The 27,420-nt window shown below is 42.9% G+C and overlaps 4 protein-coding genes across 5 annotated transcripts in view; 3 read left to right on the top strand and 1 right to left on the bottom strand.

Annotated features, from left to right (window-relative positions):
* Positions 1-27,420, bottom strand: part of Cbp53E (Calbindin 53E) — a 200,568-nt gene that overhangs the window by 78,742 nt on the left and 94,406 nt on the right. The gene's annotated exons all lie outside the window — the stretch shown is intronic.
* On the top strand, positions 25-1,945 carry LOC149500602 (uncharacterized). The gene is made up of 3 exons (XM_089735772.1): positions 25-134; positions 303-439; positions 997-1,945. Exons 2-3 carry the CDS (start codon positions 303-305, stop codon positions 1,229-1,231), a joined length of 372 nt encoding a protein of 123 aa, XP_089591898.1. The 5' UTR covers positions 25-134; the 3' UTR covers positions 1,232-1,945.
* On the top strand, positions 12,332-13,980 carry LOC149500601 (uncharacterized). The gene is made up of 3 exons (XM_089735958.1): positions 12,332-12,431; positions 12,834-12,970; positions 13,621-13,980. The coding sequence occupies exons 2-3, from the start codon at positions 12,834-12,836 to the stop codon at positions 13,847-13,849; spliced, it is 366 nt and encodes a 121-aa protein (XP_089592084.1). The 5' UTR covers positions 12,332-12,431; the 3' UTR covers positions 13,850-13,980.
* LOC149500600 (uncharacterized) lies at positions 21,508-22,916 on the top strand. Its single transcript, XM_089735787.1, has 3 exons — positions 21,508-21,654; positions 21,856-21,992; positions 22,557-22,916. The coding sequence occupies exons 2-3, from the start codon at positions 21,856-21,858 to the stop codon at positions 22,783-22,785; spliced, it is 366 nt and encodes a 121-aa protein (XP_089591913.1). The 5' UTR covers positions 21,508-21,654; the 3' UTR covers positions 22,786-22,916.

Raw genomic sequence — 27,420 nt, 5'->3', positions numbered from 1 at the left:
CTGTTTTCGATTTGATTATTCACAAAATAATTTATCTTATCTATATTGTTGAGTATAAATTAACGTACTGAAAGTCGAATAAGCATCACAACTGACTTTTCAATCCGAATTTTAGTTCACTTCTTTTCTTAAAGGTGAGAAATTTTATTTTAAAATTTTTTGAAATCGATTTATTTAAAATAGAGGGCACTACTAACTTTTGACTAAAATTAATATGGATGTAATTGTAATATGCCCATGATATACTAAAATATTGTTTAATACCATATCCATACACTACATTTTTCTTTGTTCATTCACAGATGAAGTTCGCTCTTCTGTTGGTATTGACCGCGGTCGTCGCGGTGTCAACTAGTGAAGTGGCTGACCCCAGTTCCACTAACAGAATTAACAGTTTGAGCATCGGAACTATTGCTCCAAATGATATGCTGTTACAAAGGTGAGTTATTTGGAATAATTTACAAATTACCGGAATAGGGACGTGATTGGAGCCCGCATTACTTGATATCGTAAAATAATAAGACATATTTTTTTTTTTTTTTGCATTGCTTAGATGGGTGGACGAGCTTACAGCTCACCTGGTGTTAAGTGGTTACTGGAGCCCATAGACATCTACAACGTAAATGCACCACGCACCTTGAGATATAAGTTCTAAGGTCTCAGTATAGTTACAACGGTTGCCCTACCCTTCAAACCGAAACGCATTACTGCTTCACGGCAGAAATAGGCAGGGTGGTGGTACCTACCCGTGCGGACTCACAAGAGGTCCTACCACCAGTAATTACGCAAATTATGGTTTTGCCGGTTTGATTTTATTACACGATATTATTCCTTCACCGTGGAAGTCAATCGTGAACATTTGTTGAGTACGTATTTCATTAGAAAAATTGGTACCCGCCTGTGAGATTCGAACACCGGTGCATCGCTCAACACGAATGCACCGCACGTCTTATCCTTTAGGTCACTACGACTTTAATACGAAATTATATGTTTCAGCTTCTATGTGACCCGTGGTGTGAGGCCTACCGCGGATCCTGTCGACGTGACGTACACCGCGCCCGGCCATATGCGCATCGCGGCAGTCCGAGCCCAGGAGGAGGTGATGACACTGTTCGCGACGGTCCGCGTTGTCGGAGGCGGGGTCGGTTGGAACTTCGTGACCCTACGCTTCACAAACTCACCGCGCAGAGGATTTAACTTTCACGTACGGATTTTTGGACGCAGAAGGTGATCCGTCCATCCATCGAACACATATGTATCTCTGTTTGTCAGGTTCTGAGTGGGTTTTAAATTTAAAGAAACAATATTATAGTCTAAAAGTTTAATTGTATTATTTATCTATAGATATAAAAATGAATTGTTGTTCGTTAGTCTCGCTAAAACTAGAGAACGGCTGGACCGATTTGGCTAATTTTGGTCTTAAATTATTTGTGGAAGTCCAGAGAAGGTTTAAAAGGTAGATAAATAAGAAAATTCTCGGAATTAAATAAAAAACCAATTTTTTTTTTATGTGTCCCCGTCGTTCTGATTCCTTTTATTTATCGATTGAGGCACTACGACGTCTGCCGGGTCAGCTAGTTTTCAATATTAATCGTCTTTGCAACTTTTAGTTTTTAGTTTTTACCAGTTAAGTACATTATCTGTCTTTTAAAGTAAGATAAAATTATGTATTAATTTTGTTAATAGTAGTCAAAATATAGGTAAACTAAAAAAAAAAAAAAACTAAACTACGTACTTTTGACAGTATTGATGAGAAAAATACCGGTGACGGTGACACCAAATGATACCGCATTTTAACTCAATTTCGAATATTTTTGGAAATTGTACACTTTTAATGCGAACAGACGATGTATGCATCTGTTTCTGAGTGAGTTTTAAATTTGAAGAAACAATATTATAGTCTAAAAAGTTATTTGTATTATTAATTAAAATTTATTTAAGTGGATTCGTTTGTTTTATTTGAAGCGGTCTAGTCTCGCTCTTGTCTAGTTCGTAAAGTGTTGTCTTGAGACACTTGAAACTTATTTAAGGCGGTTGCAGAAGATGACTTCGTCGGTCTGTTTTAGCAAAACAATAGATATACTAAGAGAACTCGACCGTAGTCTAGACAGTTCATTGACTTCGTGCAGCGATTGTTTTTCTCTTTTTTTTATTGCTTAGATGTGGACGAGCTCACAGCCCACCTGGTGTTAAGTGGTTACTGGATCCCATAGACATCTTTTTTTTTTTTTTTTTTTTTTTTTTTATGATTGAAGGTTTACTGGTGGCCCGGAGGCCTTTCCAGTTTCACCAGGACAGGTGGGCGAGCAAAGGCTCAGCCAGGAGGGGTGGGATTTGCTAACAGCTACCCGAGCGCCTCCGAAGGAGACCTAACAACTCAAGAGTAGCTGCTTCGCGAATGAATCTACTACCGGATCGGAATCGCGACCCGCTGAGAAGATCCGGCGAGAAACTCAGCGAGCTGATTCATGGGTTAGGTTGCACGGCGAACTCTTTGTCGAGTTCGACGAGTACGGTTACCGAGGTCCCTAAGCCTGCTCCTAGAGCTGAAGGCGTCTAGTGCAAACGTTATTGGATCTGAGGGATCCGTAAGGACGTGTCTAGGGCGTCGACGGTGACTGGCTCCTGCATGATCAGGATTCGGGGAGTAGTCAGCGGCGGCTACGATAAGGCGATTATCATGACGCATAGCCTTATCGAAGTACCGTTCCGACGCTGACTTCATGTATTTCTGGATAGATTCGAGGCCCAGGTCGTCGTGTAGGTCAACGTTCCTCACGAACCACGGAGCTCCGACGGCTAACCTGCAAAAGCGGGATTGTAGAGATTGAAGGGTGTCTATGTGTGTGCGGGCCACGTGAGCGAACACCACACTCGCGTAAGTCATGACGGGCCTTATGCAAGTTTTGTAAAGTGTCACCTTGTTCCGAAGGGACATTTTACTCCGCTTGCAGATCATGGGGTAGAGTCTACCGAGAATAAACGCGGCACGGTCACGGACTGATTTTATATGCGGGCGGAATGTCATCGATGCATCCAGGGTAACGCCCAGGTACTTGACCTTCCTGGCCCAGGGTATGGATTGACTAAAGAGAGTAATCGGGGGTGTGAGATTCCTCCTCCTAATACGGGAGGAAATCCGTGTGGAGCTTCCCCTCTGAAATAGCACCGCAGTACTTTTCGCTGGGTTGATGTCTATGCGCCATTTTCGGAACCACTGTCCTAGGGCTAGGGCTGCGCTCTGAAGCTTCTTCGCGATTAGGGACTTGTTTCTACTGGAATAGTAAACAGTCGTGTCGTCGGCGAATAAAGCTAAATGGGTCGGCGGCGACCGGGGAATATCGTTAACGAATAAGCTAAATAGGAGGGGTGAGAGGACAGAGCCTTGCGGGACTCCAGCTGTGAGAGGTCGTGGGGAGGAGCGGGTTCCCTCGACTCGATATCGAAAAGAGCGGTTCGACAAGAAGTCCCGTATGATGAGCACGAGACTATCCGGCACGCCCATGTTGAATAGTTTGAAAATCAAACCGTTGTGCCAGACTTTGTCGAACGCTTTTGCGACGTCGAAGAAGAGAGCTCCCGTGTATAACGGTTTTGGTCGATTAAGCCCCACAAGAATGTGCTCCGTGAGGCGGTGCACCTGTTGAACGCATGAGTGATTTGTACGGAATCCGAATTGTTCATCGATGAGAATGCCCTTGGATGAGACGAAGTCTCTGAGGCGTTTGTAGAGCAGACGCTCATACAGTTTGCCTAGAGACATGAGGAGGCTAATCGGGCGGTAGCTCGTCGGATGATTTTTTGGTTTACCGGGTTTATGTATGCCGATAACGTCCGCTTCTTTCCACACCGCGGGAAAGATACAGTTCGCCATAGCGGCATTGAAAATAGATGCCAACATCACGATGAGTTGGACGGGTAGAAGTTTAATAACGCGGTTGGATATACCGTCGGAACCGGGAGCCTTGCGAGGACGTAGGTCTTTGATCAAGTCTTTAACTTCCATCGGGGTGACGGGTGGTAACGCGTCCGAGGGTGGCAAGGAGACTCTGCGTTCTACCTCACTGTCTACTAATTCTACATGAACAGGGTCCACGGATTGAGTGCTGGGCGTGCACTGGGTTTGCAATGTATCGGCCAGCAGCTCTGCTTTTTCATCATCATCGAACGCCGCGAGTCGGCCTGAGGGGCCTACGAGGGGGGGGCATAGTTACTACCGTATCCGATTTGAGAGTACGAGCTAAGCGGTAGTAAGACCTTTGAGAGGGCGCGAGTCTTTCTAAGAAATCAGACCATCTGGCATCTCGGACTTCGGCGATGCGAGACTTTACGTCGCGTTGTAGGGCACGCATTCGAATTCGATTTTCCGCGGTAGGATACCTGTCGTAGGCGCGTATCGAGGCGTTCTTAGCTCTAAGGAGTTCCCTAATATCGTCGGACAATTTGAAGCGGTAAAGGAAGTCCTCCGCTACAACTTGTTTCGATGACCTATCTAATGTCGAGGTGATGTGTGACGTTAAGATGTCTATGGCTTCAGCGGTATCCTGAGGAGACGGGGTAGAGTCCGGGCTAAACGGGCCCATAGACATCTACGACGTAAATGCGCCAACCACCTTGAGATATCAGTTCTAAGGTCTCAGTATAGTTATAACGGCTGCCCCGCCCTTCAAATCGAAACGTGTTACTGCTTCACGGCAGAAATAGGCAGGGTGGTGGTACCTACCCGTGCGGACTCACCTAATCCTACCACCAATAGTGTTTCTAGTCTTCAAATCGGAATGCGGCCGTAATAGATAGAATAGTGGTACCCGTCTTTGCGTTAGCCATCACAGAACACAAGACTTTTGACACAGATAACTTTGTTTATGTAGGATAGGTAAGAACGAAACGTATGAAAAGAGTATGTAAGGTAAGTGGTAAGAAAGGTAGTCAACAATAAAAATAAAAAGCAAGATGGCGAAAACGATTGAGTAAGCAAGATGTAAAAGATAATTCAGTATGTATGTTTTTATAATCCGAAATATTTGGGATGAGAACAATAACACCACAATAGTGAAAATCAGTTTTATTTTAGACTTACGACCCGTTCCCAATTCTATACTTATTTTCGTACGAGTACTAGTTGCGAACAACAAAATTCGGGCATCAATATCTGATGCTGGAGACGAGGCGAGGCGCAAGACTGGATCCAAAGCTAAGAGAAAGCACGCTTCGTAAATCTTATCGTAACATTAAACTTCCAAGTCCAAAATAGTGGTATTACTTATTTAATAAGTAATATCTATGTATTATAAATTATTACGCGCTGGGGTTCGGGATAAATAAATGTTCCACCAAAGTACAACTTAAAACTGTATTTAATTTTATCACTTAGAACACTCACAGAACACTTTAAAATTCTTAATTAACTTCTTCCGCTTCGCTTCAGGTGATTCGTTCGCTGTTTCGCTTCGAGTAGTTCCGATTACTAACTGCGTGCCATCTCTGCAATGCTTTTATAGTCGATACGACATCTGTTCTGTAGAATCGTCGAGAGCATTTCTCACAAATCGAGTATTTTCGATGTGGGTTTCTGTCGTCTGACAATAGATGGGGTTGTACTTCCTGTTAGATCCTTCGATATTCGTTCGGCTATTCGGCGATAGATGGCGTTACTCTTACGGCGTAACATTATGTATTATTACGGTATTACCTATGTAATAGGTGATATGTATAGAATATAATCGAGAAGGTAATATCGCTATCCGTTTCTGAAACACGATTGGAAGGTTGCATAGAGTTTGTGCTAATGGCGTACACAGATCTCCTTCGCAATGGTTCAAGTACACCTACACTTGCACGCAGGTAAATCTCGTGACCGGCTTCATATCAAATGAATCGTAAAATGCGATAAAATTGTGGGTTTAATTTATATTTATTTATTTAGAGAAATAAAAACATATAGTGATTGCTTACTGCAAGTTTATTCCTCAAAGCTTAATACGGCTGCTTTACTCTTCAAGACGGAACAGACGGGGCTTAACGGCAGAAGCTAAGAAGGTCTCTAAAATGACTCTAAGTCTCTAAAAATCACTGTGTGGGTCTTAATGCCACCCCCATATTTAAGAGTCAAGATAATTGATGTTTAAGCTATAAACAATTTGGGCGCGTACTGATTAGCTTCGGTTTCGAACCTTTTTTTATTTTATTTTTTTATTTCTTAGATGGGTGGATGAGCTCACAGAACACCTAGTGTTAAGTGGTTACTGGAGCCCATAGATATCTTCTACAACGTAAATGCGCGACCCGCCTTTAGATATAAGTTCACTCTTCAAACAGAAACGCATTACTGCTTCACGGCAGAAATAGGCAGGGAGTTGGTACCTACCCGTGCGCCCTCGAAGAAACGGCGTAGAGGGGCCAGTAGTGACCCACACCACCGTCCCAATAGTGGGAGAATATATTCTCAAGGGACTTCCCGCGCGATAACCAAAACAACGACGATTTACAAAAAAATCGCTTACTGTCATTAATATCTATATCTGATTATTATGTAGAACATATTGAAAATTTATTTTTACCTCGAAAGTATTTTTGACGTACATTATGTCAAGCTGCTCTTGACGTAGTTTCTTTTTAAATTGTTGTATAGGTGGGTGTACGAGCTCACGGCCCAACTGATATTAAGTGGTCATCGGAGCCCAAAGACATCTACAACGTAAATGTCACCACCTACCTTGCGATAAGAGTTCTAAGGTCTCAGTATAGTACAACCGCTGCCCCACCCTTCAAACCGAAACGCATTACTGCTTCACGGCAGAAATAGCCAAAAGGTGGTGGTGCAACTCACAAGACGTCCTACCACCACCAATTATGCAAATTATAATTTTGCGGGTTTGATTTTTATTACACGATTATTATTATTTTTTTTTTTTTATTGCCCTTGTAGGCAGACGAGCATACGGCCCACCTGATGGTGAGTGGTTACCGTCGCCCATGGACTTCAGCAATGCCAGGGGCAGAGCCAAGCCGCTGCCTACCGAAAACCGATGTTATTCCTTCACCGTCGAAGTCAATCGTGAACACTTGTTAAGTACGTATTTCCTTAGAAAATTAGTACCAGTCTGCGAGATTCTAACACCGGTGCATCGCTAGGATACGATTGCAACGGACGTCTTATCTTATAGGCCACGACGACTTCAAAACCTGACGCTTAGACTCGTTCATACAAACAAAAAACAATCAAAATTTAAGCCCTATCTTGAGCATGACGTTGTAGCTGAAACTGGAAATCGGGTAAAGTGATAACTGAAACTAACTGAAAAGTGACTGCTTAAGCCCGGCAGGAATAGATGGAGGGACCTTCAGTTATCGTCCGATGACCCTGCTGTCGCACGTGAGCATGTTGTTTGAATGGCCGCTGCTTGCTGAGAAGGATGTCGCCGTATATCGTTCTCAGACCCGAACAGTTCCGGTTTCGCCGGGATTACCCTAATGGAGACGCCCGAAGGATTGTAAAAATGAATATTTTAAAAAAATGTGATATTAAAAAAAAAAAAATTAAAAAAAAAAGACATGCCCGCTGAGTTTCTTGCCAATTCTTCTCAGGACGGAGGCTAGTTCTTGTGAATTGGCGGTAGTTCTTTTGACTTTCAACAAGTATGTTTCATTTATGTTGAATAATTTTTTTTTGATTTGATTTGATTTGATTGATCCAAAGGCCAGCCTGTTTTTATTGCCTATCTTTTTTTGGACGAGCTCACAGCCAGCCTGGTGTTAAGTGGTTACTGGAGCCCATAGACATCCACAACGTAAATGCGCCACCCACCTTGAGATATAAGTTCTAAGGTGTCAGTAATTTTACCAGTATATATAAAAAAAGCACAGTAATTTTACCCGTCCGATTAAGACTTGTAACTTTTATGGAGCTTCGAACGATTGTGATTAGGTGGAAGCTATCACGCTGATGTTTGTGAACGCCGATAACAAATTAGCACTAGCTGTATCTAATCTAATATCTACGTAAAGAAAACAACATCTAATAGTGTTTTTTTTTTTTTTTATTGCTTAGATGGGTGGACGAGCTCACAGCCCACCTGGTGTTAAATGGTTACTGGAGCCCATAGACATCTACAACGTAGACGCGCCACCCACCTTGAGATACAAGCTCTAAAGTCTCAGTATAGTTACAACGGCTGCCCCACCCTTCGAACCGAAACGTATTACTGCTTCACGGCGGAAATAGGCGGGGTGGACCCGGGTGGACACACAAGAGGCCCTACCACCACCAGTACCTATTCGCTGGTAGTCTAAGGGACGATTCCAGCTACTGACGGACGGGTAGCTCGTGCTATGTACGAGCAGGTTGATACCACAAGCTGCTCCATAACGTAGCTTCCTTGCACACTAGCCTAGCTGATGGTGAAGTGTTGCCAATGGAGCTCCTGGACTAGCTATTGTGGGATAGTTCCACCGTACTGTGTCAGCACAACATGCGTCTTTTTCCATTCAGGCCTGTCATACGTCATCTCTGCGCCCCCTCCCTTGCCTTGCATAGGTATCCTCTTTCACAGTCGATCTAAGTCTTTTTATTATGCTCTCTCCTGACATTACCGTTTAATTTCATACCCAGGGTCTTTTTGGATTATAAAAAATTATCTTTTTTTCAGCGTACAGATACCGGTACTCTGGAATAATAAAAATAAAAAGACCACTGGGCATTACCTCCGTTTTGAAAGTCGGTTAATAAACAAAAACATATTTTTAATTTGAAATAAGCATCGGGTGTTAAAAGGTCAATTCACTAACTACATCAATTAATTTGAACGCCTGAATGTTTGATTATAAACAAAAATGGTTCCAAATTTGCTAAAAAAATTTCCAAACTACAACAACTTGTACAATGAAATTGATTTTGCAATTCGTGTACGAGTCTCTGAGTTTGTGAGAGTTATTGCCTCCTCCAGATTATTCCATAAGACTTTATAAAATACTTAGTCTGGCCATAAATACTGTTACAATTAAAAATAAACAAAATATTACATTTGAATTTGGAATCTGTCATTTTTATATGATTGCTCATTGGGTTTTCTTATTTTGGCGTCAATACATTGTACAATATTTTGCGATATTAAAATGGAGTGGGGTGATAAAGAGAACCGAATCGCTGTGATTGCATTACACAAAGTAGGTATGGAGCCAAATGCAATTTTTAAAACTCTCCATACGCTTGGTAAAATGTTTGTGTACCGGGCTATTAATAGGTGCAATGAGACCTCCTCTGTTTGTGACAGAAAAAGATCTGGCCGTCCACGTAGTGTTCGTACGAAAAAGGTGGTCAAAGCAGTAAGGGAAAGAATTCGAAGAAATCCTGTCCGAACGCAAAAGATTTTATCTCGGGAGATGAAGATAGCACCTAGAACCATGTCGCGTATTTTAAAAGATGACTTAGGACTTGCAGCCTATAAGAGACGTACGGGTCATTTCTTAACTGATAATTTAAAAGAGAATAGGGTGGTAAAATCGAAACAACTACTGAAGGGAGCAAAGGGAGCTCATAGAAAAATTTTGTTTACGGATGAGAATTTTTTTACAATTGAGCAACATTTTAACAAACAAAATGACCGTATTTATGCTCAAAGCTCTAAGGAAGCTTCCCAATTAGTCGACAGAGTGCAACGTGGGCACTATCCGACTTCAGTGATGGTTTGGTGGGGTATTAGCTATGAAGGAGTGACTGAGCCATACTTTTGTGAAAAAGGTATCAAAACATCGGCACAAGTGTATCAAGATACCATTCTTGAGAAGGTAGTGAAGCCCCTTAAATACACCATGTTCAATAATCAAGAACGGTCCTTCCAGCAAGACTCGGCGCCAGGTCATAAAGCTCGGTCTACGCAGTCTTGGTTGGAAACGAACGTTTCGGACTTCATCAGAGCTGAACACTGGCCGTCGTCTAGTCCCGATCTTAATCCGCTGGATTATTATTTATGGTCAGTTTTAGAGAGACGGCTTGCTCTAAACGCCATGATAAATTGGAGTCCCTAAAACAATCCGTACGATTGGCAGTGAAAAATTTTCCCATGGAAAGAGTGCGTGCTTCTATTGATAACTGGCCTCAACGTTTAAAAAGACTGTATTGCAGCCAATGGAGACCACTTCGAATAAGCTTTTTATACTTTAAATTGTTTTATATTTATGTATTAAACTAACACACTGTAAAAGTAATAAATATATTAATAATTTGCAATAGGTTTTTTTTATTTTTAATTGTAACAGTATTTATGGCAAGACTAGGTATATAGTATTATATCTTTGACTTCCAGTGTCTATTCTATTCCCACGATTACATTTAATATAGGACCCATTGGACCAAATCATAATGTTGTTCACTTCTGTTTCTATTTAATGAATATTATTTTTTAACCTCAAAATACTGAAAACGGGAACAATGAGGTATCTTCGCTACCGTTCCGGAAATTCTCGAAGCGATAGCGCATTTTTCTCTGTGTCCACGTTTTGGATTGGCTCCCGTGTGGAGCTAAAGATAAGCGGTAGCATACTTTATCCCGGATACTCCTGGCATACAAGGCCACCTCAAAGAAACAGCGTAGAGCGGTCAGTAGTGACCCACACCACCGTCTCAATAGTGGGAGAATATATTCTCAAGGGACTTCCCGCGCGATAACCAAAACAACGACGATTTACATAAAAATCGCTTACTGTCATTAATATCTATATCTGATTATTATGTAGAACATATTGAAAATTAATTTTTACCTCGAATGTATTTTTGACGTACATTATGTCAAGCTACTCTTTACGTGTTTTTTTTTTAATTATTGTATATGTGGGTGTACGAGCTCACGGCCCAACTGATATTAAGTGGTCACCGGAACTCATAGACATCTACAACGTAAATGCCGCCACTTACCTTGAGATATGAGTTCTAAGGTCTCAGTATAGTACAACGGCTGCGTCACTCATTAAACCGAAATGCATTACTGCTTCACGGCAGAAATAGGCAGGGTGGTGGTACCTACCCGTGCAGACTCACAAGATATCTAACCGCAGTAATGACTCAAATTATAATTTTGCGGGCTCGATTTTTATGACACGGTGTTATTCCTTCACCGTGGAAATCAATCGTGAACATTCCTTAAGTACGTATTTTAATAGAATAGTTGGTACCTGCCTGCGAGATTTGAAAACCGTTGCATCGCAAGATACGAATGCACCGGACGTCTTAATTTTTAGGCCACGACGACTTTACTTACGCTTAATCATCTCGTGTGAGTCAGGTTTGTGGATACAATTCGACGTGATTCCTGAAGAGATGGTTTAGTTTATATGCACTATCGCAAGCGAAGTCAATTGTCCCTTCATAAAAAGATCTAGGACGCTCCACACAACTTGCATACGTTCTGTCATGACCTATGCAAGTGTAGTATCCGCTCACGCAGCCCACATACTCATTTACTCTCTCCAGGTCGTACAATAAGTTTTGGCAGGATAGCCGTCGGAGCACCGTGGTGTGTGAGGAATGTAGATCTTCACAACGACCTAAATCTAGTACCAATATGTAAGTAGCGTCAGAACGCTATTCCGATAAAGCGGCAACACGAAATCCCTCTTGTTTTGGCCACCGCTAATTACTTATGCGACCGCGACGGGCAACACAAAGCCGCCCTCGCCCAAAACATGTCTTGTCGAATCCCCCGGATTCACTCTCGGTGCTTTTAAGATCCTCAAGCACCGGTAACCGTTCTCACCGAACACATTGATTACGAGGAAGAGCTCGACGAGCGAACTAACCCATAAGCACAGCCCATTGAGCTCCCCGCCGGATCTTCTCAGTGGGCCGCGATTCCGATTCGGTGGTAGATTCTGTGAAGCACTGCTCTTGCTAGGGCTAGTATTAGCAAATTCTCTCAGGCTGAGCCCGTGAACTCACCTACTCGTCAGGGCATAGCTGGAATAGCTTCACTAGCAGCGAATAGGTAGGGGAGAATTATCGTAGACTGCCTATTTAGTTAAAAAAAAAAAAACACGATAATATTCCAACCAAGGTATGTAACGCTAGTAATTTTTATTATTTTATCTCCTTCGCTTCATTGACGATAGGTTTTTAAATTTTAGCATATTTTTTATAACCGTTTCAGATCGGATTGAGAATGTTTCTGCATCTTCATTTTCTTCATTACTTTTGATAATCACAATAGAAATATGGCTCATCTCCAATTCTATAACTTGTCTTTCTTTAATATTAAACGTATTGTTACATATTGTAAGAGCAGTAGTCCGGTAATCTTTATTTATAGTACTGTTTTTGATTCACAAAATAATATATCTTATCTATATTGTGGAGTATAAATAAACGCACTGAAAGTCGAATAGGTATCATACCTAACTGACTTTTCAATCTGAATTTCAGTTCTCTTCTTTTCTTCAAGGTGAGAATTTTTATTTTCATATTTTTACTACGACTACTTCTACTACCTAGCGTTTGACCAAAATTAATATAAAACTTCAATTGCAATGTGCCAACAAAAATTTTGAAGAATATACATTATTCAAAATTTTCAAAATTCAAAATTCAAATTTTCAAATTCAAAATTTTGAAGAATATAGATTCTTCAAAATTTTTGATACTATTTGAATCCGCAATCCAAACACACAATATCTAAATTATAGAAATATTGTTTATTACTATCTCAATTCCTTTTCGCTACAGTAGAGTGGTAGAGTTAACATTTTCTTTTACATTTTGACATTCAACAAGTGTGTTTTTGATGACATCCAAGTTGAAATAAATGATTTTGAATTTGAATTTGAATTTGCTCGTTCATTCACAGATGAAGTTCGCTCTTCTGTTCGTGTTGGCCGCGGTCGTCGCCGTGTCGACTGATGAAGTGGCTGACCCCAGCTCCACTAACAGAGCTAACGGCTTGAGCATCGGCAGTATTGCTCCAAATGATAGACTGTTACGGAGGTGAGTTTTTTTGGAATAATTTGCAGATTCCCAGTGTCGAGACGGGTTTGGAGCCATCATTATTTAATATTGTATAATATATACACATATTTAATACTAGGGCTCCGCTCCGGCTCCGCTCGGGTCTTTAAACAAAAATTTCAACGATATTTGACGTAAGAACACTTATTGCGGCATAACTATAATAGTTAGACATATGCTGTCGCGACACTTTTTGTAAATAATAATGTTTTTTATTTTTTTTATAGCTTAGATTTCTGGACGACCTCACAGCCCACCTGGTCTTAAGTGGTTACTGGAGCCTATAGACATCTACAAGTGCAGCCCATAGACATCTACTGAGTTCTACATAGTCGTAGTACATTATTTTATTCTATCATTAATAGTTTTCGCGGAGCACGCGATTCAAAGAATATTTTAAGTAATTGCTTATACACCTAGGGTTACATTATTAGAATTAATTAAGGATTCCTAATTTTTTCAAAAAAAGATTATAGCCTATGTCACTCGGGAATAGTGTAGCTTCCAAATAGTGAAAGAATTTTTCAAATCGGTTCAGTAGTTTCGGAGCCTATTCAATACAAACAAACAAACAAATCTTTTCTCTTTATAATATTAGTATAGAGTATAGATGAAATGATATGTTTCAGCTTCGTTGTGACTCGTGCTGCGACAGCCAGCTCGCAGACTGTCAACGTGAGGTACACGGCGCCCGCCGGTAGACGCGTCAGGGCCGTCCGAGCCCGGGAAGTAGGGGTGTCCCAGTTCGCGACCGTCCGCCTTGTCGGGGGCGGGGTCGGTTCAACTTTCGTCACTCTCCAGTTCAGAAACTCAGCACGAAGAGGATATCACTTCAATGTACAGATTTGGGGACGCTAAACCTCATCTGTCCACCCGTCAAACACATATGCATCCGTTTGTGACTCAGACGTTTTAAATTTAAGAAACAGTACTATAGTTTATTAATGGATTTGTATTCAAGATTGTTAATTAAAATATATTTAAGTGGATTCGTTTGTTTCACTTTGAACGGTGTAATCCCGCTCTAGTCTAGTTTGCGCAATGTCAACTTGAGACACTTGAGACTTACTTAAGGCAGTGGCAGAGAGTGACCTTGTTTGCCAGTTTTAGCAAAACTATCAAGAGGACTCGGCCGCAGTCCAGACAGTCCATAGACATCATACAGCGATTGATTGACATTGCAAACGTTGAATGTTATAACAATCGGAGTATCTATTCATGGTGACAGTATTTGCAAGCTTGATGGAAGGCCCTAATTTTTATATGCGAATAGGTTTTATCTAGTGGTAGGATACTTAAAAAAAAGATGTTATTCTTTTCATATATAACTAATAAAATATAAACAAAAATAAAATACAATACATAATAAAATTATTAATAAAACTGTTGTTAATCGCGTAACACGTCATCTTGCACGAATACGCATCACCATTATACCTAATCCAATATTTAGAAGGGTAGGGACGGAAATTATACAACACCTTTGAGACTTAGATCTCATATCTATAGGCGTCAAGGACCAGTTTAGATCAGATGGACTGTGATCTGGTTAACATAATACCAACGCTAAGGAAAACAAACAGCATTATCGTAAAGTTTGTTTCCGCCATAATTTGATGAACATGTTTTTGTAACCAAAGACGTCGAAAGAAAATATAGTTCATTTTTTTATGTTTGAGGGATTACTGGTAGCCCGGTGGCCTTTCCAGCTTCACCAGGACAGTTGGGCGAGTAAGGACTCAGCCAGAAGGCTGGTAAAATGATAAAACACAGTTCAATAATTGTTATTGATGCTTGGCACGAGACGACTTTAAATTTGAAGCCGGTTTCGTCTTACTATGTTCTGGGCAGGGCAGGAGTAAGATCAGAGCCAAGACTAAGCACGTTTCGTAAATCTTTTTGTAGCATTAAGGTTTTAGGTCCAAAGCTAATATCGCTATCCTCCTCTGAAACTGCAGTGGACAGCTTCAGAGAGTTTGTAGCCTCCATCGGTGGCGTCTACGGATCTCTTCACCAATAATACGGCTAAGGGACACCTAGATTTGACCCTTTTTTTTTTCCTACTTATGCTGATAGTCTTGAGAGGCTATTTCAGCTTCGCCCTAACGTTTGTAGGTGAGCTCACGGGGCTCAACCGGAGAGTTGCTAACACTGACCCTAGCAAGAGCAGTGCTTCGCAGAATCTACCACCGGATCGGAAACGCGACCCACTGAGAAGATCCGGCGAGAAACTCAGTGGGCTGTGTCTATGGGTTAGTTCGCTCGACGAGCCCTTCGTCGCAAGCGACGGGTTCGACGAGGACGATGACCAGTGCTTGTGGTGCCTAAAAGCACCGTTAATGGATCAGGAGGATCCGTAATGACGTGCTTTGGGCGACGTCGATGGTTTACCATTCGGTCTACTGGGTCGGGTATGTAGTTTCCAGCGGCTACGATGAGAGGGTTCTTATGTCGTGCCGCCTTCTCAAAATGGCGCAGTGATGCCGACTGTAGATACTTACTAAATGAGTCGAGCTCACGAGCTCGAGGGCGTATACAAGTTTTGTAGAGAGTTACCTTATTACGGAGGGACAGTTTGCTTCGACTACAAAGCATTGGGTAGAGTCGTCCTAGTATAAACGCGGCGCGATCGCGAACCGTTTTTATGTGGGGACGGAATGTCATCCCTCTGTCGAGGGTGACGCCTAGGTATTTGACCTTCGAGGCCCACGGTATGGGCTGGCCAAAGAGAGTGATGGGGCTAACGGCGGAGGTGTTTGCGCGCCTATTAAGGAGTGGGATGCTCGAAGTGGTGTTCGCAGGGCGACCCCTTTTGAAGAGCACCGCTGCGCTTTTCGTGGGGTTGATGTCAATTCGCCACTTCCGGAACCACTGTCCCTATGGTGGCTACTGCGATCTGGAGTCGCCGATGAAGCAACGACATCTTCCTACACGAGTAGTAGATAGCCGTGTCATCGGCGAAGAGCGCTAGATGGGTCTCCGGAGACCGGGGTATATCATTGATATACAAACTAAATGATAACGGGGAGAGCGCGGAGTCTTGCAGGACTCCGGCAGTCAGTTGACGGGGACGAGGACGAGTTCCCTCTGCTCGATATCGAAACGAACGGTTCGACAAGAAGTCTCGTATGATGAGCACGAGTCTGTCTGGCACTCCCATGTTGTACAGTATGTAAATTAAGCCGTTGTGCCAGACTTTGTCGAACGTCTTCGCGATATCGAAGAAGAGGGCGCCGGTCGGGATTTGTTTACGCCTATTTAGCCCTATCAGGATGTGCTCCGTGAGGCGGTGCACTTGTTGTACGCACGAGTGTTTAGCGCGGAATCCGAACTGTTCGTCTATGAGAATTTTGTTCGCGGTAACAAAATCCCAGAGGCGTTTCCTAAGGAGCCGTTCGTAAATTTTTCCTATCGTCGGGAGGAGACTAATCGGACAGTAACTAGAAGTTTCGTTTTTCGGTTTGCCCGGCTTATGTATACCGATAACGTCCGCTTCTTTCCACACCGCGGGAAAGATGCAGTGCGTCATAGCGGCATTTAAAATGGTAGCCAACATTGCTATCAGTTGGACTGGCAAAAGTTTTAGCGCGCGGTTGTGGATGCCGTCGGAGCCGGGTGCCTTCCTCGGTTGGAGGTTGTGGATCGCGTCTCTAACTTCGTCAGTGGTAATGGTGGTAACGCGTCCGAGGGCGGCAGGGAAGCTCTGCGCTCGACCTCCCTGTCGACTAACTCGGTGTGTTCGGGGTCCGCGTGTTGAGTGCTGGTGGTGCACTGCTCTTACAGTGCATCGGCCAGCAGCTCAGCCTTGTCATCGTCATCGAATGCCGGTAGTTGGCCTGAAGAGCGTACGAGGGGAAGCATAGTAGCGGTAGTTTCGGATTTGAGAGTCCTAGCTAGTCGCCAGTATGCTTGGTGGGAGGGCGCGAGTTGTTCTAAATAACTATGGCAATTTTCGTTACGGGCGTCGCTTAGGCGGGAGTGGACTTTGCGTTGTAGACGACGCATCCGAATCCGGTTTGAATGCGTGGGAAGGCATTCAAACCGGATTGCCGCGTTCCTAACTCTTAAGAGATTCCTAAGTTCGGAGGACAGTCTGATGCGGTGGAAGCTATCCTCCACATCGACTTCTTTAGAAGATCTAATGATCGCGGAAGAGATGTGATCGGTAATGATGTTTATGGATTCGACGGTGTCCTCGGGGGATAGATTCGAATCCGGGCCGTAAGGGAGGATTGGCGGTGCGGCTTCGGCTAGGCACGTGCCCAGCTTATTCCAATCCACCATGGTCCTCGTAACAGTGACTGGGTTGAAAGGGCGACGAGCTGCATAACGACAGGTCGGTGGTCTGAGTCGAGCTCTGACAGTGCTTCGATGGAACGCAAGCGCAGAGTTACGTTCCTAAGCAGTGCCAGGTCTATAGTGCTCGGACGGAGCGCGATGTTATACGGATAACATGTTGGACTTGGGGGACCGACTACTTCAAAGGTGAGGTCGTCTATAAACGCGTCGAGACGCCTACCGTTGACGTTTGTACGATGACAGTTCCACCAGTCGGTAGGCAGCGGCTTGGCTCTGCCCCTGGCATTGCTGAAGTCCATGAGCGACGGTAACCACTCACCATCAGGTGGGCCGTATGCTCGTCTGCCTACAAGGGCAATAAAAAAAAAAAAAAAAAAAACCTAGTGTGGTGGTAATTTAAATCGCCTGCCAGGATGACAGAGTCTCCCATGCCGAACAGTGACTCGATGTCACTGCTCAGGAAAGGCTTGTCCGAGGGGAGATAAACGGATGCGATGACGATCGGCTGGTGTCCCGTAAACGAGATACGGCACACTGACGCCTCGATATGTGAGAGCGAGGGAGTATCGAAAGGGACAACGTGCAGGGCCCGCCTATAGTAAATGGCAGTCCCGCCTTTGGAGGCGGTGAGTCTCTCATTCCTAACCATGATGTAATTCGCGACTTTCGGGTCGCGACGCGAGGGCTTCAGACAAGTCTCCTGCACTAACAACATATCTACAAGATTGTCGCGGAGGAATTCGAAAATTTTATCGCGTTGCCGAGCGAGTCCGTTAGCATTGTAGAATGCTAACGTAAGGGAATATGGTTTTTCTCTACCGTTTCGCGCCATTGACTACCGGTAAAGATTTATAAAGTACGCGACAGGACTCGTATACGTCCATGTGGTCGAACGCGGCCGCGAGCCGCTGTTCGGGGGTTAACGACCTACGAATAGCGTCTGCGAACGATCGCAGACGGCCGATGTTCACCGCAGTGACGAAGTCGCGTACGAGCGCGAAGTCGTTGACGGCAGAGGGTTGCGGGGGACGGAACGCGGGCGCGGGGCGAGGTGCGAGCAGGGGCTGGGGCGCGGGGAGTGTCGCGAGCGGGGGCTGGGGTGCGGTTTGTGTTCCCACCTTCGTATACGGCAGCGGTTTTTTCCACGCCGAGACGGTGGGAACCGCAGCCGGCACGAAGGCGGGTTTCGGCACTGAAGGCGCCGAAGTCTTTGGGCCGACGGTTCGGGGGGCTGGGTGATTCGGACGTTTACGCGGGGCCCTAGGACATCCACGGTAGTTCGCGGGGTGCCCTTGCTTAAGGCAAAGGACACGACTTGGGGGTTCAGTCGCGGTTTCCCTAACTCGCGAGCAATCTAACGTAGCGTAGTCGCCGAGGCACTTCACGCAGCGGGGACGTGCGTGGCAATTAAGCGCCGAGTGGCCATAAAGCTGGCATCTTTAGCACTGCCCGGAAGTGCCACGTTTATGGGGGGCTTCGATTGAGACCCCGAATAGGCCGCAAATTGACGTGAGGCATGAGATTTTCTTTTTGGCCTCCGGGGTTGATTCCAACGCGACGAGAATCATGTTATAGGGCTGCTTGCCCCGCCCATTGTGCATCCGATGCACACTAACTATGGGGAGCGACTGGGCGATCAGATCATCCTTGATGTAGTCTATCTCTAGTTCCTTTGGTACTCCACGTATTACTACGCGGAGCTCGCGGTCCTCCTGAAGAGCATAGGTGTGGAAACCTATGTTCTCCTTTCGGAGGTATGCTTAGAGGGCCCTATGGTCGCCCGGTGTTGCGAACTTTATCTGGATACCATGCGCGACGTTACGCTCCTTGGTGTAGTTAATTTTATTAGCCTGAAGGGCCTGGGAAACGCGGTTCCACGCGGCTTTTTCCTGGAGATTCAGCGGGGGCGGGGCAGCTATTTTAGGAGCGGGCGCGGGTTTGGGACGCGGCGGTGGAGTTACGCGGCGAGCGGAGTCCGACTACTTGCGGACGAGAAGCGGTCGCGGATTTGGTTTGTTTCTTACCGCGCGTTACGGTTTGGAACCCATCCGAAGTTCCAGGCTGAGGGCTTGACGCGGATTCGAAATCCGTCTCCGATTCGGTATCGGAGCCTGAACTCGAAACGATCGAGGTCGCGACGGACGAGGCGAGCGAGGCTGACGCAATAGACGCGGGCGCGGGGGTGGGCGTAGCGTTAGGCGCTACATGAGTCGCTCCGTGGGAACGTGCGCTCGAATTTGATACGGCGGCGGGGGGCGCGGCGCGTGCCTCCGAGGCACGGTTGACCCTCTTCTTCTTCGGTCACCCTTTTGGCCAGTCTGTACTCTGCACTCACTGACGACTCCCAGATATTTGATGCTGTCCTATGCGAGTATGCTGTTCTCCCAAGCAACTTGCACCTAGATCTTTCAGTGCCGTATTTGCAGGGTAGCCCTTGGAGAGCCGTGGTTTGTAAAAAACGTCGATTGTCACGACGATTTATTTCCAACCCATCCGGAAAGAGCTGAAGTCAGCGTCGGAACATTACTTTGATAAGGCACGATAGCAACGCCACCTTGGCCGCCGCAGACTACATTCTGGACATGGTCCATGCAGGAGCAGTTAACCGTCGTCTCCTTATATACGTCGTAACGAATTCACCCCAACTTCTAGTATTTTTGCTAGATCCCTGTAGATCTGAGACTAGGATCAGACATGGAGACTCTGGACCATACTCGTCGAACTCATAGTAGTGCTCAATGTGGAACCTAGCCCATAGAGCATGAGCTCACCGAGATTCTCTCCGGATCTTCTGCGCGGGTCGTGATTCTGATCCGGTAGTTAATGCATTCGCAATTTAGCGGCCCCTAAGCTGTTTGGACTCCTTTGCAGGTTATCGTGCAGCCGTGAGGAAATCTCACCCCTGATGGCTATTATCAATCATCGCGTGAGTTTTTGACGCCAAAAAGCAACATTATATTATAATCTTGTTAAGAAGTGTAACTAACTACCTTTAATCCAACCTAATCTAAATCTCTATCTCTATCTATTCTCTATCTAATCTAATCTAATTTAATTTAACCTAGTATAGGTATGTGGGTTTACGACGAAAGATCTTTCACCGAGCGGGTGATATTGCTCAGTAGACCGACGGTCCGAATGTTGTTATTCGGAACTTGTATATATGCAAGCTTAACACGAGAATGTCGTAAGTGAGATTCAGGCATCTGTCAAATATCTTACGTACAACGCCACAGGTAATTTCAGTTTCAAAGCTTTTACCTTTACTCGTCCATCTACTATTTAATAATTAAAACAAAGGCCTCGTTTCGACCAAGGCAACATTGAATATCGGATCAAAGTCAAATACATCTGATTTGAACATACGTCCATGCTTTACTCGATTCTTGTTTTCATATGGAACTTCCACTGGTGTGCTGTATTCTTGTCTATTTTTGACCTTAATGATACACCTCAACATAATGATTACCGGCATAACAGGACCCTCGCCCAGAGAGGCGCTCGTGCCATTAATTGCCACTCAAATTCCCGGAGCCGCAGCGCATTCTGTTCTCGTCTGTCTACAAGGGCGGGGTGGCCTTAACTCGATTAGCTCCCGTGTGGAGCTAAAGACAAGCGGTAGCATACTTTATCCGGATACTCCTGGCATACAAGGCCATCTCGAAGAAACGGCGTACAGTGGTCAGTAGTGACCCACACCACAGTCCCAATGGTGGGAGAATACATTCTCAAGGGACTTCCCGCGCGATAACCAAAACAACAATGTTATACATAAAAATCATGTACTGCCAATAATATCTATATCTGATTATTATGTAGATCATATTGAAAATTAATTTTTACCTCGCAAATATTTTTGACGTACATTATGTCAAGCTATGTACTCTTAATGTGTTTTTTTTAATTATTGTATAGGTGGGTGAACGAACTCAGGGCCCAACTGATATATATCATCGGTCACTGGAGCCCATAGACATCTACAACGTAAATGCCGCCATCTATTTTGTGATATGAGTTCTAAGATCTCAGTATAGTGCAACGGCTGCCCCACACTTCAAACTGAAACGCATTAGTGGTTCACGGCAGAAATAGATATCATTCATAGGCATCATTTTGGGTACCGTTACTTTTGATAATCAAATATGGCTCAGTTCCAATTCTAGAACTTGTCTTTCTTTAATACTAAACGTATCGTTACATATTGTAAGAGCAGTAGTCCGGTAATCTTTATTTATAATACTGTTTTTGATTCACAAAATAATATATCTTATCTATATTGTGGAGTATAAATAAACGCACGAAAGTCGAATAGGCATCACAAGTAACTTTTCAATCTGAATTTCAGTTCACTTCTTTTCTACAAGGTGAGAATTTTTATTTTCATATTTTTACTACTACTACTGCTACTGCCTAGAGTTTGACCAAAATTAATATAATATTTAATTGCAATGTGCCCACAAAAAATTTGAAGTATATATATACCATTTAAATTCGCAATCCAAACATACAATATCTAAAATATTGTTTATTACTATCTCAATTCCTTTTCGCTCGTTCATTAACAGATGAAGTTCGCTCTTCTGCTCGTGTTGACCGCGGTCGTCGCCGTGTCAACGGATGATGTGGCTGACCCCAGCTCCACTAACAGAGCTAACGGCTTGAGCATCGGCAGTATTGCTCCAAATGATAGACTGTTACGGAGGTGAGTTTTTTTGGAATAATTTGCAAATTCCCAGTGTCGAGATCAGTTTGGAACCATCATTATTTAGTATCGTATAATATATACACATTTTTAATACTAGGGGCCAGCTTCGGCTCCGCTCGGGTCTTTAACAAAAATTTCAACGATATTTGACGTAAGAACACTTACGTCGCGGCATAACTATAATAGTTAGACATATACTGTCGCCACACTTTTTGTAATTAATAATGTGTTCTACAAAGTCGTAGTACATTATTTTATTCTATTATCAATAGTTTTCGCAGAGCACGCGATGTAAAGAATATTTTAGATAATTGTTCTTACACCTAGTGTTACATTATTGGATTTTATTAAGGATTCTTAATTTTTTCAAAAAAAGATTATACCCTATGTCACTCGGAAATAGTGTAGCTTCCAAATAGTGAAAGAATTTTTCAAATCGGTTCAGTAGTTTCGGAGCCTATTCAATACAAACAAATCTTTCCTCTTTATAATATTATATTATATATTATATTATATATTATAAATATAGTATAGAAGTATAGATGAAATGATATGTTTCAGCTTCGTTGTAACTCGTGCAGCGACAGCCAGCTCGCAGACTGTCAACGTGAGGTACACGGCGCCCGCCGGTAGACGCGTCAGGGCCGTCCGAGCCCGGGAAGTAGGGGTGTCCCAGTTCGCGACCGTCCGCCTTGTCGGGGGCGGGGTCGGTTCAACTTTCGTCACTCTCCAGTTCAGAAACTCAGCACGAAGAGGATATCACTTCAATGTACAGATTTGGGGACGCTAAGCCTCATCTGTCCACCCGTCAAACACAAATGCATCCGTTTGTGACTCAGACGCTTTAAATTTAAGAAACAATACTATAGTTTATTAATGGATTTGTATTCAAGATTGTTAATTAAAACTTATTTATATGAACTCTGTTGTTTCTTCATTCACTTTAAGTTGTCCAATCTCATTATCCCACTTCCCACTTGATTCAGCAATTGACATTAGGGAGATTCTACTTCGCGGGCTCAATTCATTATCATCGTCACCGGTCACCGTCCTCGTCGAACCCGTCGCTTGCGACGAAGGGCTCGACGAGCGAACTAACCCATAGACACAGCCCACTGAGTTTCTCGCCGGATCTTCTCAGTGGGTCGCGTTTCCGATCCGGTGGTAGATTCTGCGAAGCACTGCTCTTGCTAGGGTCAGTGTTAGCAACTCTCCGGTTGAGCCCCGCGAGCTCACCTACTAACGTTAGGGTGAAGCTGAAATAGCCTCTCAAGGCTATCAGCATAGGTAGGAAAAAAAAAAAAAAAAATCATCGTCATCATCACTCCACGAAAGTTCACAGCTGGACTTATGCCTCCCCCAAGGTTCGCCACAATGATCTGTCCTGAGGAGTCACATCCAGCGAATTCCGCAACTAAGATAGGCTCAATAATTTTATATAAATTCGTAGTTGGCGAATTTAATGATGCTATCTTAAAAGAAAATCAGAGTATATATTATTATAATGATGAGAATATACCCGTGTCTTGGCGCTAAGTGCTATTCCGTCGTTGTTGGTTTACCAGTAAGCTTCATTTTTCTATGCCATAATTGAGGTTGGTTTTTTGTTATGACATAAGATATATTTCGAGATAAATGTTGCTAAAATCTGCGGACCAATTCCACATGCCTCACGTGTCCCCTAGGCGCAGGGACCTCGCAAGGCGTTCGGCACCTGGCCGAGAAAAAATTAACATTGTCTTGCCTAATCTAAATAACAAAATGTTTTATTATTCAAATGGGCCTTTATGGTAAAGACACTTTTATATCGTTGCAACTTCACTACTGATTCAGAATACAGATTCACCGCAGAGAAAGACCGACCCGCCGAACTTAGAACACGCTCTTTCCTAATTTAATTGTGTCAAAATGTTCAAACAATTTTTTTTTCCTACTTGTTCGCTATGAGCCCAAGAGCCTATTCCAGTAACGCCCGGACGGGTAGGTGACTTTAGACAAGTTCTCAAATACCATAAGCAAGGCTAGAACTACAACTAGATCCAAAAACCTATTCAGTGCCGCTACTTTGAGAACTGGTTCAACCCAAGCGGCTTCTTGTTCCGCAAATCGCTCAATGCTTGTTATTCAAATTTTCACCTAGATACCTTAAAATAAAGCTAATTTTTTTAAAATATGGTGAATATCTAAGTCTTTTGACACCGTATAGCGACGCCTTAAGCAACTTTGGCACAGCCTTCTTCTAAAGTGGATCTGCCTGCAAGGCAAAGGGGCAATGTGAACTCAAGTGGAACGATTACGGTATAAATGTTAATGGAGTGTTACTGAATGAGAAGTGTTTTTGAAGTCGTCATGGCCTAAAGGATAAGACGTCCGGGCATTCGTGTTGAGCGATGCACCGGTGTTCGAATCTCAGGCGGGTACAAATTTTTCTAATGAAATACGTATGTGCTTAATAAATGTTCACGATTGACTTCCACGGTGAAGGATTAATAATGTGTAATAAAAATGAAACCCGCAAAAATTATAATTTGCGTAATTACTGGTGGTAGGACCTCTTGTGAGTCCGCACGGGTTGGTACCACCACCCTGCCTATTTCTGCCGTGAAGCAGTAATGCGTTTCGGTTTTTAAGGGTGGGGCAGCCGTTGTAACTATACTTGAGACCTTAGAACTTATATCTCAGGCGGGTGGCGCATTTACGTTGTTGATGTCTATGGGCTCCAGTAACCACTGAACACCAGGTGGGCTGTGAGCTCGTCCACCCACATAGGCAATAAAAATAAAAAAAAAGAGATTTGCCGACGACCTTATACGTATAACCGAAAATCCAGAAACTTTACAATAAAAGATTGAACAACTTGTATACGACAGTGAAAAAGTTCAATGAACACAAGTAAACCTAAGCTGATGACAAATAACAATAAAGTTCCTATCAAACCTAACAACGCAGCTAGAATACGTAAATGAGTATTCATACCTCAGCCAAATTAAATCGACCAAAGACCTCACAATAAAGGAAATCAATACGGTTAACGGTAAATAAAATAGGGTTAGCAAAATTAAGAAAACAAACAAAGATCATAGATATAAAATATCGAATACAACAACTGAAATGGAAATGAACTGGACATCTAATTCGAGATAAAACAGAAAAATGTGCCAAAAGAGTGACAGAATGGTGTCCAAGATTTAAAAAGTGAAATAGCGGAGACAACAGTGTAGATGGAAAGGTGACATCAAAAAAGTCGCAGGAACGACTTGGATGACAAAAACGGAGGATAGAACATTATGGAGAACCCTTGGGGAGGCCTATGCTGTACAGCAAGATGACCAAAAAACCGGTGTCGAATTATAAAACTAGATAATAAGTGTACATATATAAATTTTTGATATCTATCGCGCTAGTGACCCAGTTAAAATAATAATAAAAAATAGTAAGTTAAATTAGATTGTTAATAAAGACTATCTTAATCTTAATCTTCATTTCTATATCTTGATGCTAGCTATACTTCCGTTTTATTATAAACTTAACCAAGAGAGAAGGTGCACCTGTGTGATGGGAGGTTAACTCCTTAAGGGATTTCCCATATGTAATTCAAAACAATAGTGCGAAAAATTATCAATAAGTACACGATTTAATCGTATCGCCTTCCTGTTTGATTATGATCTTTACATATATGTACACGGTCGAATACAATTAATTAGTCTGATAAAACGTGAAACGTGATAACAGTTTTGTCGTTTTAAGGAACGCTGCATATTAAATTTGCGAACATCATTGCTGTTGCCGGTATACAGAAAATATACTCCTTATCTCCTTCTATCCTTTCTATCCTATCTATCCTTACTAGTAGTAGCTAACGTTCTTCGTTGCGTTACCCTAAATATCGTAATGGTATCGCCTTTCATATCTAAGTTTAGTAAAATTCAATCGAAAACGATCAGGATGTTTTTTATTTATTTAGACCTATGCTGATAGCCTTGAGAGGCTATTTCAGCTTCATCCTAACGTGTAGGTGAGCTCACGGGGCTCAAACCGGAGGTGTTGATAACACTGGCTCTAGCAAGAGCAGTGCTTCGCAGAATCTACCACCGGATCGGAAACGCGACCCACTGAGAAGAGCTTTAAAACATTGGGATTTATATTTCGCAATTGCAAAGATTTCAAAAAACCAAACACTAAGATCACAATTTATAATGCTTTCGTACGCAGTACCTTAGAATATTGCTGCATTGTGTGGAACCCTTACAATGAGATATACAAGAAACGATTGGAAAGTGTCCAGAAACGGTTTCTATGGTACTTGTCTTACAACTACAATCTAGGTAGGAAGTTACCAAGCTATGAAGATAGACTTTGCCACTTTAATTTAGACTCTCTTCTTAACCGGAGGAAACTAATGGGGGGTATATTTCTGTACAAATTAATTCATGGAATAATCGACACACCTAATCTGTTAACCCAGATAAAAATATCAGCCCCTAAGTACCTACCAAGAACGAAAAAATATAAACCGTTTATAATCCTTTGGGACTACAATAATGTCCACGGTAGCGCAGTCTCCGTCAATGTTCCTTCGGACTTGTCCGATTGCGCTGAACTAATTTTAAGTGAAATAGATGTTTTTTCTAATTGTCTCACAACTTACAGGAAAAATCTGTCACGGATCATCTCCCAATTAAATATAAATTAATCTTAAGCAATGAATGAAATGTAATCAAATCTTAGTTGTATATTTTTTTTTTTTGATGTTAATGCACTGTCGATTGCACCTATAATTGAGGTGACATCTGCCATGAACTTTTGTCAATTGTTCAATGTTTTGTATTGATGATCACTTTGTTGGTGCAACTTAATAAATAAATAAATACGCCCTATACTAAATGTATTTTCATTCTGGATAAGAGGGCCATTCGTGGAATTTATAACCTCCAAGGTCTTGCAAATACTAGGAAGAAGTAATACTGAAATACTGTGCTTTGCTTGGCGAATACGTAAGATAATTCGCTCATTGACGCAACAACGAAAAAACATAAATGCCGCCATCCACTGTGAGACATAAGTTCTATATCTCAGTTTTAAAGAACAATAGCTACCTCTTCACACCAGAATGCGTTATTGCTTCGCAGCAGAAATAGGCACCGTCCTGGTACCTAACCTTGCGGGCTCACAAGACGTAAAGTTACTTAGTTAAAGTTAAAATTAAAGTTGGCACCAGCAAAGTTTGCGGTTTGTGTGCGTCAGAAGGAACAATGGGTTATGAAAGGTGGCCCTCAGGAAGCGGATCAGGAAAGCAGAAAAACAGAGGTCAGTGCCGCAAATTGATATTGGCTTATGTCCAGCAGTGGCCACGTGTGAACTGATGACGATGAAGATGCTGTTAAATTAAAAGTACAGACATTACGTTAGTTTAGTTTTTTATTTA

Source organism: Bombyx mandarina, chromosome 20 (genome assembly GCF_030267445.1).
Source record: "Bombyx mandarina strain Sakado chromosome 20, ASM3026744v2".
Taxonomy (NCBI): domain Eukaryota; kingdom Metazoa; phylum Arthropoda; class Insecta; order Lepidoptera; family Bombycidae; genus Bombyx; species Bombyx mandarina.
This window is presented reverse-complemented; position numbering and strand designations above follow the sequence as displayed.

Coding starts and splice junctions, on each gene's coding strand:
- LOC149500602 (XM_089735772.1), top strand. CDS start 303: ATGAAGTTCGCTCTTCTGTTGGTATTGACCGCGGTCGTCGCGGTGTCA. Junction 440..996: donor AATGATATGCTGTTACAAAG/GTGAGTTATTTG, acceptor TATATGTTTCAG/CTTCTATGTGACCCGTGGTG.
- LOC149500601 (XM_089735958.1), top strand. CDS start 12,834: ATGAAGTTCGCTCTTCTGTTCGTGTTGGCCGCGGTCGTCGCCGTGTCG. Junction 12,971..13,620: donor AATGATAGACTGTTACGGAG/GTGAGTTTTTTT, acceptor GATATGTTTCAG/CTTCGTTGTGACTCGTGCTG.
- LOC149500600 (XM_089735787.1), top strand. CDS start 21,856: ATGAAGTTCGCTCTTCTGCTCGTGTTGACCGCGGTCGTCGCCGTGTCA. Junction 21,993..22,556: donor AATGATAGACTGTTACGGAG/GTGAGTTTTTTT, acceptor GATATGTTTCAG/CTTCGTTGTAACTCGTGCAG.